The sequence below is a fragment of the Bufo bufo genome, chromosome 1 (genome assembly GCF_905171765.1).
Source record: "Bufo bufo chromosome 1, aBufBuf1.1, whole genome shotgun sequence".
NCBI classification, from domain to species: domain Eukaryota; kingdom Metazoa; phylum Chordata; class Amphibia; order Anura; family Bufonidae; genus Bufo; species Bufo bufo.
The window spans coordinates 117,871,230-117,890,275 of NC_053389.1; the positions used below are offsets into that span (position 1 = coordinate 117,871,230).

The window sequence follows — 19,046 nt, forward strand, 5'->3', positions numbered from 1 at the left end:
ACTCTTTTTAAGCATATCTTTACCTTGTGCCTTGGTGTTAATATACACTGGAAGTAATATTGTTGTTACTGGTTTACAGAATTTTAGAAAAATCTGGTAAATTAAAATATGAAAAAATAAGCATACAGTAAAAATTCCTAACATTAGGTGGCGCTGTGTTTAGTTGGATAATTGGTACTTTCTACGAGATCAACTTATAAGTAATGTGTGATGAACAAGCTTAATAAAGAAGCCAGAGGCAAGTATTTATTACAGTTAAGAGGGTGTTATGTTATGTATCACCCCCAGTACGTTTGACCCATCTCTTATTCTGTTTGCCACAAGACCCCTTTTGATGCACAAACTTTTACTTGTTGTCTTTCTTGTGTTATTCGAAGCTGTGATTTCTTGTCTTTTTGCTGCATAGGATCTAAAACAATTCTGTGTAGCAGCCAATTTCTTAAAGAGGTATCCGGTAATAAATATTGATGACCTATAGGACCTAGGACCCCCGCCGATCAGCTATTAGAAGAGGTTGGGCGCTCCATCCGCGCTGCGGCTTCTTCCTAAGCCATGTGACGTCACTGTACAACGGTCACATGGCCTAGTTGCAGCTCAGCCCTATTGAAGTGAATGGGGCTGATCTACAATACCATGCACTGCCACTGTACTATGTATGGCACTGTGCTTGGGAGAGATGCTTGGAGCTCCACCTGATAGCTGATCAGCAGGGGTGCTGGGTGTCGGACCCCCACTGATAGCTGGATAACCCCTTTAAGAGTATACCTACATGTACAAACTGAAAAGAATGGCGTGGTATTAATAGACATCCTACACAAGATAGCAATTATGTGGATGTGATAATCAATATAACAGTCGGCCTCATGCTCCTGTAATTTGCCCACTGGCTCCTGGTATTGCCCACATGGCACAGGTAGGTGAGTGTTAGGTCCCGAGCTACTTGAGAAACCTTGGCGCGGTGCTCGGGCTCAGACATGTCCTCACGTAGGACATGTTGGCTAATCTCTCAATTTTAAAATCAGTTTGAGGGTTTAGGAAGTCTGCAGAGTGCACCTGTCTTTGCTATTATTTTGTTATATTGCTATATTGATTATCACATCCACATAATTGCTATCTTGTGTAGGATGTCTATTGTGGTACTTGTGGTTCGCTGCGGGCATCCTCCACTGTATGCATTTTTGCTGGGGATCGTCATTAGCAATGGGCCACAAGTGCAGGATCTGCTCCCCTATATACAGTACAGACCAAAAGTTTGGACACACCTTCTCATTCAAAGAGTTTTCTTTATTTTCATGACTATGAAAATTGGAGATTCACAATGAAGGCATCAAAACTATGAATTAACACATGTGGAATTATATACATAACAAACAAGTGTGAAACAACTGAAAATATGTCATATTCTAGGTTCTTCAAAGTAGCCACCTTTTGCTTTGATTACTGCTTTGCACACTCTTGGCATTCTCTTGATGAGCTTCAAGAGGTAGTCCCCTGAAATGGTTTTCACTTCACAGGTGTGCCCTGTCAGGTTTAATAAGTGGGATTTCTTGCCTTATAAATGGGGTTGGGACCATCAGTGGCGTTGAGGAGAGGTCAGGTGGATACACAGCTGATAGTCCTACTGAATAGACTGTTAGAATTTGTATTATGGCAAGAAAAAAGCAGCTAAGTAAAGAAAAACTAGTGGCCATCATTACTTTAAGAAATGAAGGTCAGTCAGTCAGCCGAAAAATTGGGAAAACTTTGAAAGTAAGGGCTATTTGACCATGAAGGAGAGTGATGGGGTGCTGCGCCAGATGACCTGGCCTCCACAGTCACCGGACCTGAACCCAATCGAGATGGTTTGGGGTGAGCTGGACCGCAGAGTGAAGGCAAAAGGGCCAACAAGTGCTAAGCATCTCTGGGAACTCATTCAAGACTGTTGGAAGACCATTTCAGGGGACTACCTCTTGAAGCTCATCAAGAGAATGCCAAGAGTGTGCAAAGCAGTAATCAAAGCAAAAGGTGGCTACTTTGAAGAACCTAGAATATGACATATTTTCAGTTGTTTCACACTTGTTTGTTATGTATATAATTTCACATGTGTTAATTCATAGTTTTGATGCCTTCATAGTCATGAAAATAAAGAAAACTCTTTGAATGAGAAGGTGTGTCCAAACTTTTGGTCTGTACTGTATATGCACAACTGCATGTGCGTTTGAGCACTTCCTGCTTGTTTAATACCACGCCATTCTTTTCAGTTTGTGTATATATAGAGATGCCTGGAGGTGTATAAACTCCAATTTAAATGTGCCCGTTTTCCATCTACAGGCTACATTTAGGTGCACCTGTGAGGCCTGGGCCATACCAGCTAGTCTTGAGTGGGACTCGCAGACTTTTACCTCCTCCCATTGCAAGCATGGTTACATGCTGGAGGTAACTGGTGAGTTGTCTGTGAGTCAGTCCTCACACTTCTGTAATTTGCCCACTGGCTCCTGGTATTGCCCACATGGCCCAGGTAGGTGAGTGTTAGGTCCCGAGCTACTTGAGAAACCTTGGCGCGGTTCTCAGGCTCAGACATGTCCTACACCGTAGGACATTTGCTAATCTCTCAATTTTAAAATCAGTTTGAGGGTTTAGTAAGTCTGCAGAGTGCACCTGTCTTTGCTATTATTTTGTTATATTAGTATACCTACATGCTTTTACATGGTGGTCACTCAGCTGTGAAGTCAAATGGTTGTCAAGTAACCTGGGCATACACTCCCTACAGAGTGCACTTCTAAGAGTATGAAGTCTACAAAGATATATAATACTAATTACTCAAAGTCCATGATTTAGGACTCATGCACACAAACGTATTTTTTGTCTATGTCTGTTCCTCTTTTTTTGCCGCCCGTATGTGGAACCAATAATTTTAAACGGAAATGACTCAGTTTGCACTCTGTATCCGTATGTTTCGCAAGTGCGTTCAGCAAAAAAAATAGAACATGTCCTATTCTCGACTGTTTTGCGGACAAGGACAGGCATTGTTACAATGGATCCGCAAAAAAAGGACATCACACGGATGCCATCCTTTTTTTTTTTTTGTGGATCTGTGTTTCGCGTGCATAAGCCCTTTATATTGTGACTTTTACTGTATTATATATGATATTTCATTACTTTTTAGGCTGGGGTCACAGCAGCTTTTCATATTCCGTAGTTCCATAATAGGAGCAGAGCAATAAAAATAACGGAAGGGCTAGAGCCATCAAGTGACGGAACCAAATGGTGCCCAGTTGACTGTAATGGTATCTCTCAGGTTTCTGTTAGAAAACTTGGTATTTTACTGGGCAAAATAGAGCACCATGCTACGCTATTTTGTCGCACATTTTGTGACGGAAACTGCAATTGACGCCCCTAACGGAGCCTCCGATGCAGGTATGGACACAGTCTTCTTTGATTTACCCTTTAATAAAAGAAAAAAAACTAAAAAAAACATGTTGTCCCCTCCAACTTGCCGAAACCCGGGATCGAACCAGGGACCTTTAGATCTTCAGTCTAACGCTCTCCCAACTGAGCTATTTCGGCTGGGTGGAGACCGCAATGACTCTGTGAACAGCAACTGTTGAGTCAGGTGGTCTTCCTAAGCTGCAAAGTGGTAGAGCAGGTTGTGTGTACAATATACATCCCCCCCAGGGATTAACAGATCTCTCACCATATTCCGGTTTCAAATTCAGCTTTTCTTAGTTACAGCTTCACATTCATTCAGACGTAATATTGTTGAGTCACCTTACAGTCATCTCTGAGAGCGTGCCTGATATTCTCCTAGATGTGTAATATGAAAGCATTAAAGGGGTTACTTCATGAAGACAGCCTTGAGATCCCCCTCCATAGGGCCTCATGCACATCACCGTATTTGTTTTGCGGTCTGCAAATCACAGATCCTCAAAACACGGATTCTGGGCGATGCATGCCGCCATTTTTTTTTTAAACTCCTGTAGAAATGTCCTAAACTTGTCTGCAAAACGGACAGCTATAGGACATGTTCTATCATCCTGCTGTGTGCCGGCCACATCTTTTGCAGCCCCATTGAAATGAACGAGTCCGCATCTGGTGTGGAACGAAAATACAGTTGTGTGCATGAGGCCTTATCTAAGAACCTCCATCTTATCATATCAAAGTCACCCAGTCAAATAATAATAATCTTTATTTATATAGCGCCACCATATCCCGGGTTCATCACAAAAGACATCACAAAGTTACTGGCTAATATACAACTGATACACTAGGAGTCAGGGCCCTGCTCGCAAGAGCTTACACTATATGAGGCAGTGGGGGTGACACAATATCCCGGGTTTGTTATATTAAGTAGTAAACATTAATAAGGAAGGTGCTCTGCTGCGGATGCAAACAGACAAGTCTGACTAAACCCTCAAACTGGTGTTAAAATTGAGAATTTAGCCAATATATCCTTATATGAAGGACATGTCTGAGCCCGAGCACCGCGCCAAGGTATCTCAGGTACCTCGGGACCTGACGCTAACCTACCTGTGCCGTATGGGCAATACTAGGAGCCAGTGGGCGAATTACAGAAGCGTAAGGTCCGACACCACGCCATTTTTTATATTAAGTAGTCCAGCCATCTCTGTACTGAATGGAGTGGTGTAGGCTGATCTGCGTCTGCTATTGCTTTGGGTGTATAATAAACTGTATTAAACTGAGTGTACCTTAGTTTTAAAAATAAAACGTAACTTTTATTTTTCCTTTTATAATAGATGAGACAAAAATTCTCTAAAAAGTTCTTTAGAGAGGATTATATAAAGGAGAGAGGATTATATAATTAGAATTGGCCCTAGTGTCCTTCTCATTTAATTGGGGGGGGGCGGGCACCAGCCAAGATTTTCCATGCTCGAGTGCTCAATCTTATAGTCTGCTGACCCTAATCAACTTGTCTAGTCAGGGAAATTACTGACAGGCTGTAGTCGGAGGACTCGCCCTGAGAAGGACGACCCCCAGCCGCTGGAACCTCGGGCCTGATCTAAAAATCCCTTATTCTCCTATCCTATTATAAGCACCAAAAACATCTTCCAACGCGTTTCGCCAGAGTCAGTGGCTCATCAGGTAAAAAAGGTTTAGTGCTATGTAGCACATCTGTGCACTGGCAACGCTACATCATAACTGTCAGAAGATTGAGGGGTGGGGTTACTGGGGGAAGAGTCAGTTTAGGAAGCATGATAAGCCTGCCTGAAAAGATGTGTTTTTAAGGCACGTTTGAAGGTGGGGAACTCGAGAATTGACCTGATATTCCAGGGCAGAGTATTCCAGAGAGTAGGTGCTGCTCGAGAAAAGTCTGGGCATAAGGATATACTTTCCATACTTCCAACGTCTTATAGGTGGGACCCGCACCTATAAGACATTGGGGACATATCCTAGTGATATGTCCCCAATGTATGAGATGACACACAACCCCTTTAATAGAAGACTGGGTATACTGGTATACTTTCCATACTTCCAGTCTTCATTCTGATGCAAAGATAAAAACACAGATCATCGATGGTTTTAAAAAAAGATTTTAATGAACTAATATAAAAATACAAACATCTGCAAAGTCACTGTACAGGTAGCAGCATGAGGATTAATACTCTTAAAGGGAAGGCACCTACATCCATCACAGTTGTTTTCAAACGGTGCAAACCGCTAACTCTGCCATCACTCTGGTGAGTGAATCAGCATTTATTAATTATACTCATTGGTAAGTATAGGGAAAAATTGTTCATAAAGGACCAATACAGAACCCAATCGTTGCCACCCCGACACCTCCGTTCATACGTTGTCGGTGCAAGGTTCTGGAGTCACAGGTGGTTCAAGGGAAGAGTTGGGAATTCCAGGGGAAGCAACATTGAGATATCCAACTTCCAAAGTGTCTAAGAGCGACAGGGTCATAGGGATTTCTGGGGATTGCTGAAGTTTTGTAGCGTCAATCACTTCTGACATCACAGGTGAACTTGCTGGTTTAATTTCTGAGGAGCTGAAAGGAAAATCTGAATTATTAGAAGAATTTCTATTTTATTTGCGGGGCTGTGGAACGGACATACAGATGCTGACAGCACATGGTTGTCCGCATCTTTTGCTGCCACAATGAAATGAATGGGCCCACATGCAATCCACAAAAAATGTTGATCGGACACGGACCGAAAATACACTTGTGTAATTGCCTCCTTATATAGCTTCTGTGTTTTACAGTACATTCATTTTTATGATAAATCTGTCAGGCCGGCTTGGTCTCCAGAATAAAGGTCTAAGGTGATTTATGACCACATCAATAATGACCTCTGATTTGTTCATAAATCAGCGTAGAAGATTGTTCAGGAGAGGAGAGAGAGGGTCTGGAGACCAAGCCATCAGGCAGATAGTTTTGACGGATTATACAGCATTCTGAAGCTGCTACGTATTGCATTAAAGAAGCATCAAAAGCCTCGCAAAGCAAAATTCTTGATAAAAATCTATTACAAAGACTTTTTTTCTCCTAAAATACAGCTAAAGCAATCAAGAAAATTGGCCCAAAGGTGTCTATAGCGTTCAGAGATATTATACTGCCACACCTAGTTTATTGAGTTGGGGATATTATGGGTTGTTGGCCTTTTCTATGTGCGCACTTTCATGCAGCACAAGTGAAGCCTAAGGCCCCTTTCACACGGGCGAGTATTCCGCGCGGATGCGATGCGTGAGTTGAACGCATTGCACCCGCACTGAATCATGACCCATTCATTTCTATGGGGCTGTGCACACGAGCAGTGATTTTCACGCATCACTTGTGCGTTGCGTGAAAATCGCAGCCTGCTCCTCTTTGTGCGTTTTTCACGTAACGCAGGCCCCATAGAAAGGAATGGGGTTGCGTGAAAATCGCAAGCATCCGCAAGCAAGTGCGGATGCGGTGCGATTTTCACGCACAGTTGCTAGGAAACGATCGGGATGGAGACCCGATCATTATTATTTTCCCTTATAACAATAATAGCATTCTGAATACAGAATGCAAAGTAAAATAGGGCTGGAGGGGTTAAAAAAAAAAAAAAAATAATTAAACTCACCTTAATCAACTTGCTCGCGCAGCCCGGCTTCTCTTCTGTCTCCTTTTTTGCTGATTGCAGGAAAAGGACCTGTGGTGACGTCAGTCCAGTCATCACATGATCCATCACATGATCTTTTACCATGATGATGGATCATGTGATGACCGGAGTGACGTCACCACAGGTCCTGTTCCTGCACACAGCTAAGATGAAGACAGAAGAGATGCCGGGCTGCGCGAGCAAGTGGATTAAGGCGAGTTAAATTATTATTATTATTTTTTTAACCCCTCCAGCCCTATTGTACTATGCATTCTGTATTCAGAATGCTATTATTTTCCCTTATAACCATGTTATAAGGCAAAATAATACAATCTACAGAACACCGATCCCAAGCGGTTTGGGTACCAAACATGCGCGATTTTTCTCACGCGAGTGCAAAACGCATTACAATGTTTTGCACTCGCGCGGAAAAATCACGCATGTTCCCGCAACGCACCCGCACCTTTTCCTGCAACGCCCGTGTGAAAGAGGCCTAACTTTGACACATCTACTGCATTGATTACAGGAGGAGCACATTATCCATGTATCTATGAACTGGGACCTTTACCTTAGTGACTCATATTTAGAGCAGGGGCACACCTCCATACTTTATCTGCCCATTTGTTGCCAAAAATAACTGATTCCATAAGAAGCAAGTAGGAAATCAATTACTTTTGGGTTTTCCTACCTTGATCTAATGGGGGAGGCTCCTTTTTTTTGGGGAAAGAAAAGTGCAGGTAAAACAGTACAATACATATGAAAGGGATGTTCAAAGTCCCAGTCACAAGTGGATGGAGGGGTTTAAAGGGAAACACTTAAATGCCTTGGAATGGTCTAGCCAAAGCCCAGACCTCAATCTGGTGGAGAATCTGGGGCATGACTTGGAGACTGCTGGACACCAGTACAACCCATCTAAGGAGCTGGAGCGGTTTTGCCTGGAAGAATGGGAAAAAAATCACAGGGTCTGGATGTGCTAAGCTAATAGAGACATACTCCAAGAAACTTGCATCTGGAATTGCAGCAAAAGGTGTCTCCACAAGGTACTGACTTTCAGGGGGTGAAGCAAAATCTACATTGGAAAAATCTGCTGCATGTGACATTATCCTTAGGGTCCATTCACATGTCTGCAAGTGTTTTGTGGTCCGCAAATTGTGGATCCGCAAAACATGGATACCGGCCATCTGAGATCCGCACTATGATATGGCTGCGGAGAAGAATAGGACATGCTCTCTTTTTTGCGGGGCCGCAGAACGGAAATGCGGATGCGGACAGCACATGGTGTGCTGTCTGCATCTTTTGCGGCCCCATTTAAATGAATGGGTCCGCACCCATTCCGCAAAATTGCGTAATGGATGTGGACCCATTCATGCGGACATGTGAATGGACCCTTAGGCCTCATGCACACGGCTGTTGTTTGGGTCCGCATCCGAGCTGACGTTTTTGTGGCTTGGATGCGGACCCATTCACTTCAATGGGGCCGCAAAAGATGCGGACAGCACTCTGTGTGCTGTCCGCATCCGTTGCTACGTTCCGTGGCCCCACAAAAAAAATAGAACATTTCCTATTATTGTCAGTTTTGCAGACAAGAATAGGCATTTCTACAATGGGCCGCCTGTTCCGTAAATTGCGGAAGGCACACGGACGGCTTCCGTTTTTTGCGGATCCGCGGTTTGCGGACCGCAAAAAACAGAATGGTCGTGTGCATGAGGCCTTAGGCTGTAATTATTGCATCATACTGTAGACGTTGTAATGAACTGACCACCTGTACCGGGCTGTATAAGGCTACTTTCACACTAGCATTTCCAGTATTGAGATCCGTCATAGGATCTGAATACCGGAGAAAAACGCTTTCGTTTTGTCCCCATTCATTGTCAACGGGGACAAAACGTAACCGAACAGAATGGAGTGCTCCAAAAAGCAATCTGTTCGTTTCCATACCGGAGAGAAAACCGCAGTAAGCTGCGGCTTTCTTTCCGTCATGGGATGCGGAGCAAAAAGAATCCGTCATGACCAACAATGCAAGTCAATGGTGGCGGATCTGTTTAACTCTGACACAATAGAAAACGGATCCATCCCCCGTTGACTTTCAATGGAGTTTATGACGGATCCGTCTTGGCAATGTTAAAGATAATACAACCGGATCGGTTCATAACGGATGCAGATGGTTGTATTATCAGTAACGGAAGCGTTTTTGCTGGACCCTCAGTGTGAAAGTAGCCTAAGACAGATACATACAGCAGCGGCCAGCCTAAAAGACAATAGTTTTTTTTTCTTACCTGTTATTTAGGATTGCATCTGGTCTGAGAAGACACTCGGGTGTCATTACCTTGGTAATATCCTATGAAATAAGAAAAGCAAAAGTACGGTAATATGTCATAAAGCTCAAAAAGGGTTGGTGAGAAATGAAAACCCCTTTTAAAAGGGTGATGACTACAGAAAGTTCCAGTCACTGACCTCTCACACACTATAATATGATGGATAATTACACTAGACATCCACTCTAATGCAATGTCTGCAAATAATTTGGCCTCATAGACTGTTATAGCCTATAAAATTCATATGTGACTAAAGTCTCATTTTAATACAGTGTGAGGGTTTAGCCATTAATTGTCAATTGCATCTACCATTGTAGTGCACCATTTTCAGTGATTTTCTCTTTCTTATAAGCCCCAGCCGCACATTTGTCTTACATGTGGTCCGTTGCGGGCATCCTCCATTGTATGCATTTTTTGCTGGGGATTGCTGTTGGCGACGGATCACATGTGCAGGATTTGCTCCCCCGGTTAGTAATGCGCTACAGCATATGGGGTTTTGAGCATTTTCTGCTTTTAAGACCTGTGTAGGATGTTCTTGTGGTACATGTGGTCCGCTGCCAGCATCCTCCATTGTATGCATTTTTGCTGGGGATTGCTGTTAGCAACGGATCACATGGGCAGGATTTACTCCCCCGGGTAAAAATGCGCAACAGCATTAGGGGTTTTGAGCATCTTTTGCCGTTTGACCGCTTTATTCTGTGATTCTGTTTGTATATGTATGCCTGGAGGTGATGCAACCTCAGGTTTGAATGTGCCTTAATTTTGATCTATGGGTAACATTCAGGTGCACCTGGGCAGCCTGCATCACATGACCCAGTTATAGGTGGGACTCACAGCCTCCTCCCTCCTCCCATTGTATGGGTGATTTCACGCTGGAGGTAACCGGGAGCTGCTGGCTGTGTCGGACTTTATGCACCTATCATAAATTGTCCATACGGCATAGGTAGGTTAGCATTAGGTCCCTTGCCACATTGAGATACCTTGACGGGGTGCGTGGGCTCTGGTATGTTCTTGATATAAGAATATATTGGCAAAAGTCTAATTTTAATATCAGTGTGAGGGTTTAGCCATATATTGTCAATTGCATCTACCATTGCAGTGCACCATTTTCAATGATTTAAAGATCTGCCACAAGACCAAATATCTCACATTTCACAGGTCACCAAGGGTCAAGAAGGACATATTGGGGGCTACCTGGTGGCGTTCTTACATTATAGTGCTATTTTAGTGTCTCTAGTGAGAAAAATATGGATCTGTAGGGTGAAATCTCCTTAAAGGGGTTGTTTATTAGAAAGGGCTCATTGGCTGAGTAGGCATTTCCTTTGTGAGGAGACCGGACCATATAGCGGTTTCTAATTTTTCCTCTATGCACAACCCCTTTAAAACCAGCAGATCGTGAGAAACAGAAATTTGCCGGTGACCACGTTACAGGCAGAAGTGGACAAGCAGAGCATAATGGGCACCTTGATCTCCAATAGCTGGCAATAGATCAGCCCTCTTATTTCTCTGAGATTGTGGGACATGACGTTTATTATAGATTAGTCTCTTACATGAAATCTAGGAGACAGCTGGAAAGAGCATTGAAGGCCTCATGCACACAACCATATTTTGTATACATGTCCGATCCGCAATTCTTGCAGATTGCACACAGACCCATTCATTTCCATGTGCCTGCAAAAATAAAAAACGAACAGTACACAGATGTCATCTGTGTGCTGTCCGCATACATGCATCCATTCCGCACATTATAAAACATGTTCTATTCTTGTCCATATTGTGGACAGGAGTGAGAAAAATTCAGATTGCACATGGAAGGTATCCGTATTTTGTGGATCGTGCAGACTGCAATACAGAAACGCTCATGTGCATAAAGCTCAAGGTGGATGTGATGTGCCTACTTTACCCACTGGGCCTCTGTGCAGATGCACATATGGTATGTCTGCCCGTTGTCACATTCACATGACAGCTAAAGCAGCTTTATAGTTTGCAGATCCCACAAAACAATGAGGACCTGGGCTATTTGGGTTCATTACACTATTTTTATAGATTTTAAGGCAAATTTCAGATAGTTTTCTGAGACTTAAAGGGGTTGTCCGGGTTCAGAGCTGAACCCGGACATACCTCCATTTTCACCCAGGCAGCCCCCCTGACTTGAGTATCGGAGCAGTTCATGCTCCAATGCTCTCCTTTGCCCTGAGCTAAATTGCGCAGGGCAATAGCATTTTCAGGAGTTCCGGTGACGAACCGGGCTCTCCATGGACTGCAAGGAAGCCCGGTAAAGTCACCGGCACTGATGGGCGGGCTTTAGCGCTATCCTAGCCAGTAAAACGGCTAGGGCAGCGCTAAAGCACACCCATCAGAGCCGGTGATGTCACCGAACACACTGTCGGGCGGAAGCAAATGTATTAATATAAACAAAAGAGCCCGTGCCCTGCGCGACCTAGCGAAGGCAAGGGAGCGCATCGGAGCATAAGATGCTCTGATGCAAACAACCGGCGGGGCTGCTTGGGTGAAAATATGGGTATGTCCGGGTTCAGCTCTGAACCCGGACAACCCCTTTAAATATTGATAGCCTATCCTCTGCATAGGTGATCAGTATCTGATGGGTGAGGGTCCGACACCTGGGACCCCTGCCGATCAGCTGTTTGAGAAGCACTGGGGCTCGCAGCCTTCTCTCGGCTTTCTGTAGGCCAAGTGATGACACGTTCATTGGTCTCATGGCCTAGGTGCAGCTCAGCCCAATAGAAATGAATGGAGCTGAGCTGCGATACCAAGTACAACTTATACAATGTACGGCGCTGTGCTTGGTAAGCACAGAGAAGGCAGCGGCAATCACAGCGTCGGTGCCTTCTCAAACAGCTGTTCCCGTGTGTCGGACTCGGACCACCAACGATCAGATACTGATGACCTATCCAGGGAGTAGGTCATAAGTATTTAAATCTCGGAAAACCCTTTTAATGAAACGTTTCTGTAATCTCGGTCTAGTTTTATTTCTCTTACAGCAAGATTGAGCGACTGCAGTTTCTTTAATACCCGTTCCAGTGATGCCACCTGGTTATAGAGCTGGAGCAGACTTTCTTGCAGTTGTCGGTTTTCTTCATCTAAGATATCTGCCCTGTAAAGAAGACACATACTTTAGGTAGGAACAGTCTGGAGCACATCAGATGTAGGCGGTGGATGGAGTATGGATGCTTTTTGTAATGTACGATCACCACACACACAATGCAGCCCTGTTCTGTCATATGAAATAGTCCTATATATAATTGCCTCACCCCAGGCATATGTAAGGGGAGGGGGGGGGGGTGATGGGGTGATCATAAGCACAAGCATGGATGCTCCAACATATTAGAAAACATGAATATTGAAAAGTTCTTCTATTCGCTCATAGAGAAGTGGGAATTTAGACCTCAATGATGCCAAGAGGTAAAGGACAGGCAGATGCCTCACCAATCATCATTACTGGTGACGCATCTCACCATGTACAGCCGTCCCAACATGACCAGGGTCCGTACCTGTTCTGTACTGACAACAGTTTCCACTTGTGATTCCTGTCTGACGCTTCATACTCTGTGATCTTCTGAAGTAAATGTCTCTTCTCCTGATGTAGATTCTCATTGTCAGCTGTGATTCTACTGATCCACTGCTGCTCCTAATGAAAGAAAATGGCGGCAATATTTCAGATTTTCTGCAGGGGTGTACATCCAATCCTCAATAGTGAAGTTGCAACACCAAGAACAAGCTAGAAGGTTATGCAATTCCAGGAAGTGGCAGGAGTCACTAATCTGCAGATGATCACATTTTCAAGCACCTAGCTCCAATCTGTGGCATGTGGGAGGATGTTATCCTCCGTGTGCAGGGAGAAGCAGCAGTGGCGGTGAGGGGACCAGGAGCGACGCCGGGAGCGGGGTAAGTATATTACCTGTGAGGGGCCCGGCACATGGGGGGGCTGTTTCAGAAATTGGATAACCCTTTTAAAGCTTTTTAGCCACATGAAACCTCATGTTGTGTGGAATGATTGTGTGATGCCTCCTGTTTATTGATGTGCCTATTATTGCTACTTGTTGCAAACAGAGCGACAGAATCCTTGAATTGAGAGACCTTGATTTATAGGTCTGTCAGATTGCTACGAGCCTAGACCGAGGTGTCAGCGCTGTTCATCGTTGTATATCCCGATGTTTGAAAGAATGACGAACTGGAATTACACTAAGAGGTGCACAGAGACAAACCTCTGCATGGATGGATTGTCTGATTAGAAGAATGGCGCGTAGTGATCCATTCTCTATTGCAAGTGAAATTGGACGTCACATCCCAAGCCTAGGGCGGCAAACGGTGTCTACACAAACCATCAGAAGGAATTTACACTACATTAGGCTGTGAGCCAGATGTCTTGCTACAGATGTTCCACTGACCTCATACCACTGCTCTCAAAGGCAATCATGGTGTACAGCAAGACAACAATGGAGGCTGGAAAAGAGATCTGTCCTCTTCAGTGATGGGTCCCGCTTTTGTCTCAGATGCAATGATAGCCGTGGGCAACGCCATGAGGAGGCCTTCACAAGTGAGCTTTACATCATTCCTACTCCTGGGATTATTTTGTGTGGGGTGGCATAATGTACTGTAGCTGGACCTCTCTAGTCTTCATTTCAGATAGAACAGCTCAGTGTTACATTGATTTGGTCGTGGAACCAGTGGTACAACCACTTATACAAAGTGTCCCTGGGGCCTTTTTTCAACATGACAAGGCCCGGCTGCATGTTTGGCCTGCAGGATCTCTGGACTTGTCTCCCATAGAGCACATCTGAGACATCATTGGTTGGCAATTGCAAAGAACTGCCAGCCGTGGATCTTGATGATTTGTGTGCCCAAGTGCATTCAGTGTGACAGAACACTTCTCAGAAAACCATTAATAACCTCACTGATAGCATGCCAAGGTGTGCAGGTGCATGTATTTCTGCACGTGGTGCTGACATTCGATCCTAAATAAATTGATATGTTTTGAATATTCTGTTTCCATTTTTTATTATTTGCATATCATTAACATGTCTATCGATCCTGTGATTTCCATACTTCTATGACTTTTCTTTCTTGGTGTTGCAATTTCAATGCTGAGAAGTGTAGCCAAGTAATCATAGCATCTATCTTCAGTAGCAGATAAAGTTGGCATGACCCTTGGGCTTCTCCTTTCACCCTTATCTGCCACTGTTGCAGTGCCTGTAAGCCAAGGTTTCTCAACTCCGGTCCTCGGGACCCACCTACCGATTTGAGAATATCCCACAGAATGAGTACCTGTGACAAGTCCTGATGCATGGACACTAATTATATCACCTGCTCAATACTAAGGAAATCCTGAAAACATGACTGGTAGGTGGGTCACGAGCACTGGAGTTGAGAAACCCTGAAGCCCTTCACAAGTTCACACAGCCATGCAGAAATGTAGCTATTGGTGCTGGGGCCTCCCATAGGACCAAAACTTACAGTGGCCATAACTTTATAATTATTTTACTGCACCATTAATTCCAAGGTGCTGTACATATGAAAAAAAAAACATTTAAATACATGATTTAAAAAAAAAAAAACGTGTAGTGACAGCAGGGTTCTTGTAGGCTGGAAGCTGTTTTTTAGGTGAGTTTTCAGGTTGTTTTTGAAGGATTCTTTGGTGGGGCGAGTCAGATGTGTTGGGATAGTGAATTCCAGACTATGTGGAAATGCATGAATGAAATCCAGAAGACAGTGAGGGGAAGAGCAGAGAAGAGTCAGGCAGTATTGGAAGAGGTCAGAGATATATGGAGGGGACAAGTTGTAGATTCACTAGGCAATAAGTATCCAGTGTGTGGACTGGCGGGGAAGAGGCAGAAGTGGAACGAGAGGAGAGGTGGATTAACCAGGCAGCAGAGAGTGAGAGTGGATCGGAGAGGCGCAAAAGCGTTAAACGGGAAGCCAATGAGCACATGTAAGATTATTAGTGTTGAGGCGCCAATCAAATACGCCCCTCGTATAGTAGTTACAGCTCCGAGTTACACAAGGCAGTCAAAGAATTTGTAAACCGAAAAAAAAATGCCAATTTGCATTGTCCAGCTCTCATGTTAGATTGCCCTATGTGTAATGTAATACATAAGAGAAGGTTCAGGATGACAGTAACTTGCTCTTTACCTTTTCTGCCTGGCTCCGGCTGAAGGCAAGCTCCATTTCCAGCTCCTTAATGCGCAGATCCTTCTGGTTTCCTTCACTTAAGTGAATCTCCTTTGCTTGGCTGAGTTTAGCTTTATATCGAAGCTGTCTTTCATTATATTTCCTGGTTGAACAGGAAAAGAAACCTAATATACCTTTTGTATAGATTCAAGCATCCCATACTGGGGGTCTAGAGGTTCTCTGCCTACATGGATTTCCTCCCAACAGCAGTAAGGACGTGCTATTCCTCTATGGGAACTTTGACAGAACAGTGTGGGGTCTTGGTGAAACAGCAGAGCTGGGTTTGTGGGACTCTACCTAACACAAGCCCCTCATTTCTTTGTATTGGTGGGAAGTGTGAAGAAGAAGAAAATCCCTTTATTGTCCCTCAGTGGGGAAATTTTGGCATAAGGTCAGCAATCACATTCACAACAGGAGCAAAAATAAGAGTAATTAGAAATTAAAGAGTAAAAATACAAAAAAAACATAAGACAGAATCTACTTAAAAATTCACTACTGGGTTTCTGAGAACAGTGGTGGTTATAAATCCTACCCGCTGCTGGGAGGAAGGACCTCCGATAACGTGTCTTGGTGCACCTAGGATGCAGCAGGCTGTCACTGAAGGAGTGTGGAGGGATTAGCAGCTCTCCGTTAGTTTTATGAGCCACCATCTTACCTGATATAGTCATCCAGCTTTTTGGATAGTTTATCATATTCTTTGTGTAGCTGCTCCTTCTCCTCTTGTACTTGGGACAGTTCTTCCAAAAGCTTCTGATTCGAGCTCTCCAAGTGTGTGCGCTAGAAGACATCACAATATGTCAGACATACTGTCAAAAGAAGGCGTTTTCCTGCCACTGTTAATCTAGGAGGTGCCATATAAATGGAATGTAAATGACCGCTGACAGCGACCTGTGGCTTCTGCCTCATATTACTACTTATGCGTTAGTTAAGATGACCAGTTATTCCTCATACTTGTTGAAGGGTTCTACTAGACACTTGAGGTCTGATGTTGCAGGACAAAAAAAAGAGACTTGTATATCCAACAACTCACCCCCAATTCTTTGTCTGTTAATGGGGAACATAGGATTTTCAGTAGCCAAACCCGGATACAGGCTCTGTCTCACCCCCCTCCTTGCCAGTGATGTCAACCTGTCGTTGATCTTTCATGTCTGGTTACCACTTTTCCTGTATACTGGTCACTTAACTATACTACTACAGTCTCCAGTAGCAGACACCTCAACTTTGCTTCACCAACCTCCAGTGCACTACCTCAACTCTGCTACATCATTCAGCTTTTCCAGTCTCCAGCACGCTGCATCAACTCTGCTGCGTCCCTCAGCTCTTTCAGGCTCCAATACATTGCATCAGCTCTGTTACATCAGTTAGCTATTCTGGTCTCTAGCACGCTTTGCCAACTCTGCTACAACTCGTTTCTCCAGCTCTGTTGTACCTGTCCTCCTGCACTGCTGCACCCCCATGACCTCGCCACGCTGCACATGACCTACACCTCAGGAGCTGATGAGCTTCACCAGGTGAGAACATAACAAAATATATTCTGTATCGTTCTGCACGTGGGTCACATATAGGGGCAACGGAGAAAGGGTGTTGACACATCTTCGATAGCTGACGGCCAACAGCTATTCCCTGCGACACCCCCAGAACATATACACAGTCGGATGAGGCAGACGCTAATGAGTGAGGCTTATCTCCTCTGAGAACAAAGGATCAGGCATGTTGAATTCAAAATGCCCAATCCTCCTTTCACCTGACACCCGCTGTTGGGGCATAGCTGGGACAACCGCATGCACATTAGATGGTTGGTCCTGCTGTAATTAGCGGGTTTGGAGGACATTGATCTCCGGTGTATGGCCAGATTATGTTTATTCCGCTGACTGATGACATAACTACGATAAGATGAGGTAATACATAGCCTGGGTGACAGACCTCGGCAGTTGTGGACATCTTCTCATCATCCATGTGTTGTCGTAGGGATTGCAACTGATGAAGCTTTAGTTGCAGAGCACAATTATTCTGGGTGAGGGAAATCTCTTTGTCATGAAGGCCTTTTATTTCCAGCTTCAATTCTTCAAAATTTTGATCCAAGATTTTCCTAGACAGAAGTGAGCACATGGCATCATAAAGTCAGGTATGTTCGGGGGCCTCTATTCTTGACGAGCATGCACTTTAGTAACAATGCTCTCGAGCTGTTCCTGGGGTCCGAACATTACCTTCCAATACATTAACTATACATTAAAGGGGTTTTCCGGGAATTACTGATAACTAGCATAGGTTATCAATATCAGATCGGTGGAAGTCTGAATCCCGGCATCCCTACCGATCAGCTGTTTGAAGAGGCTTCGGCACTGCGGCCTATTCATACTATACCAAGCACAGCGCCGCTCATGGTACAGTGGCTCTTTATGGTATTGCAGCTCAATTCCGTTCACTTGAATGGGTCTGAGCTGCACAAAGGCCGTGTGACCAATGGATGGATCTTCCTGGCTGAGGGAGAGGAAAGCCCTTTCAGCAGCTGATAGGTGGGTGTTCCGGGAGTTGAGCTGCGCCTGGGCAGAGGCCACGTCGCTCATGGGTTTGTTAGTACAGCGGATCGGCAGTCGGACCTCACCGATCTCATGTTGATGACCTGTCCTGAGGATAGGCCACCAATATGTAAAATCCCGGAAAATCTCTTTACGTCCCAGACAAACCCTTTAACAGAAATATAGATAGCAATCACATTAGTAGCTTGATACAATTTGTTACCTTTTCAGTTGTTCATCTTGTAACTGCACCTTTAGCTTGGCTTCATTCTCTCTTGTTTTTTTCAGTTCTTCCTCTAGGTGGCGCCTTTCTGCATTCTGAGTCTCTAGCAGCAATACCTGGTGCCGAGAGGCTCGCAGTTGTTGCTCTAGTTCCAACACCTATGAATATCAAATACATGGAAATGGAAGCTCACCAAGGTAATCTCAATCGCCCTTCATCTGCACATAGAACATATTGAAATGACAGGTTTCAGAAGAGTCTGACAAGATCCACTTGATCAACCAAGCACAGAGGTTCTGAGAATTCAGACCCATTCATCTGGCAAATGGATTTATAATAATTTCTCTAAGAATTAATAAGGTCAGGTAGATTTCTCGGTCTTACCAATTTTTCCGCCTCCACGGCTCGGCATTTCTCATGCTCCAGCTTCTCCTGCCAGCTGCACAGGGCTTTCGCAGTTTGGGTCCTCCTAAGTAGCTGCAGCTCCATTTCTTTCATCACATGTTGCCGCTGCTCGAGATCAACTTCAAGACCGGTACAAGATGCAGTCAAGGCAGCAAGCTTCTGCTTCACCTGATTCAGCTCGGCAGTAAGCTGGGGAACGGTAGAAGATGTCAAGGTTGTGCTATGAGCATCTTCTATACATCTCAATAACATGTCTGCCTCTATAAGCTGGTTCTGGCTTCAAGGGGGTCAGTGGGGAGGGTTGCATTTCCATTCGGAGAATGCATTTGGC

At 44.4% G+C, this 19,046-nt stretch overlaps 1 protein-coding gene and 1 non-coding gene across 4 annotated transcripts in view; both read right to left on the reverse strand.

The window, feature by feature from the left end:
• Positions 1-3,473: 3,473 nt before the first annotated feature.
• Positions 3,474-3,546, reverse strand: TRNAF-GAA. Its single transcript has one exon. It is a non-coding gene; the product is annotated as a tRNA-Phe (tRNA).
• A 1,976-nt stretch (positions 3,547-5,522) lies between these two features.
• CCDC30 (coiled-coil domain containing 30) overlaps positions 5,523-19,046 on the reverse strand; it is a 62,674-nt gene continuing 49,150 nt past the window's right edge. For all 3 annotated transcript variants that reach the window (XM_040428720.1, XM_040428710.1, XM_040428700.1), the window contains 9 exons: positions 18,695-18,904; positions 18,311-18,468; positions 17,492-17,657; positions 16,224-16,345; positions 15,530-15,671; positions 12,892-13,028; positions 12,380-12,494; positions 9,341-9,402; positions 5,523-5,986 (listed from right to left, as the gene is read on the reverse strand). In XM_040428720.1, coding sequence (XP_040284654.1) covers positions 5,782-5,986; positions 9,341-9,402; positions 12,380-12,494; positions 12,892-13,028; positions 15,530-15,671; positions 16,224-16,345; positions 17,492-17,657; positions 18,311-18,468; positions 18,695-18,904 — 1,317 coding nt within the window. In that variant the 3' untranslated portion in view covers positions 5,523-5,781. The remainder of the gene's footprint in view (positions 5,987-9,340; positions 9,403-12,379; positions 12,495-12,891; positions 13,029-15,529; positions 15,672-16,223; positions 16,346-17,491; positions 17,658-18,310; positions 18,469-18,694; positions 18,905-19,046) is intronic.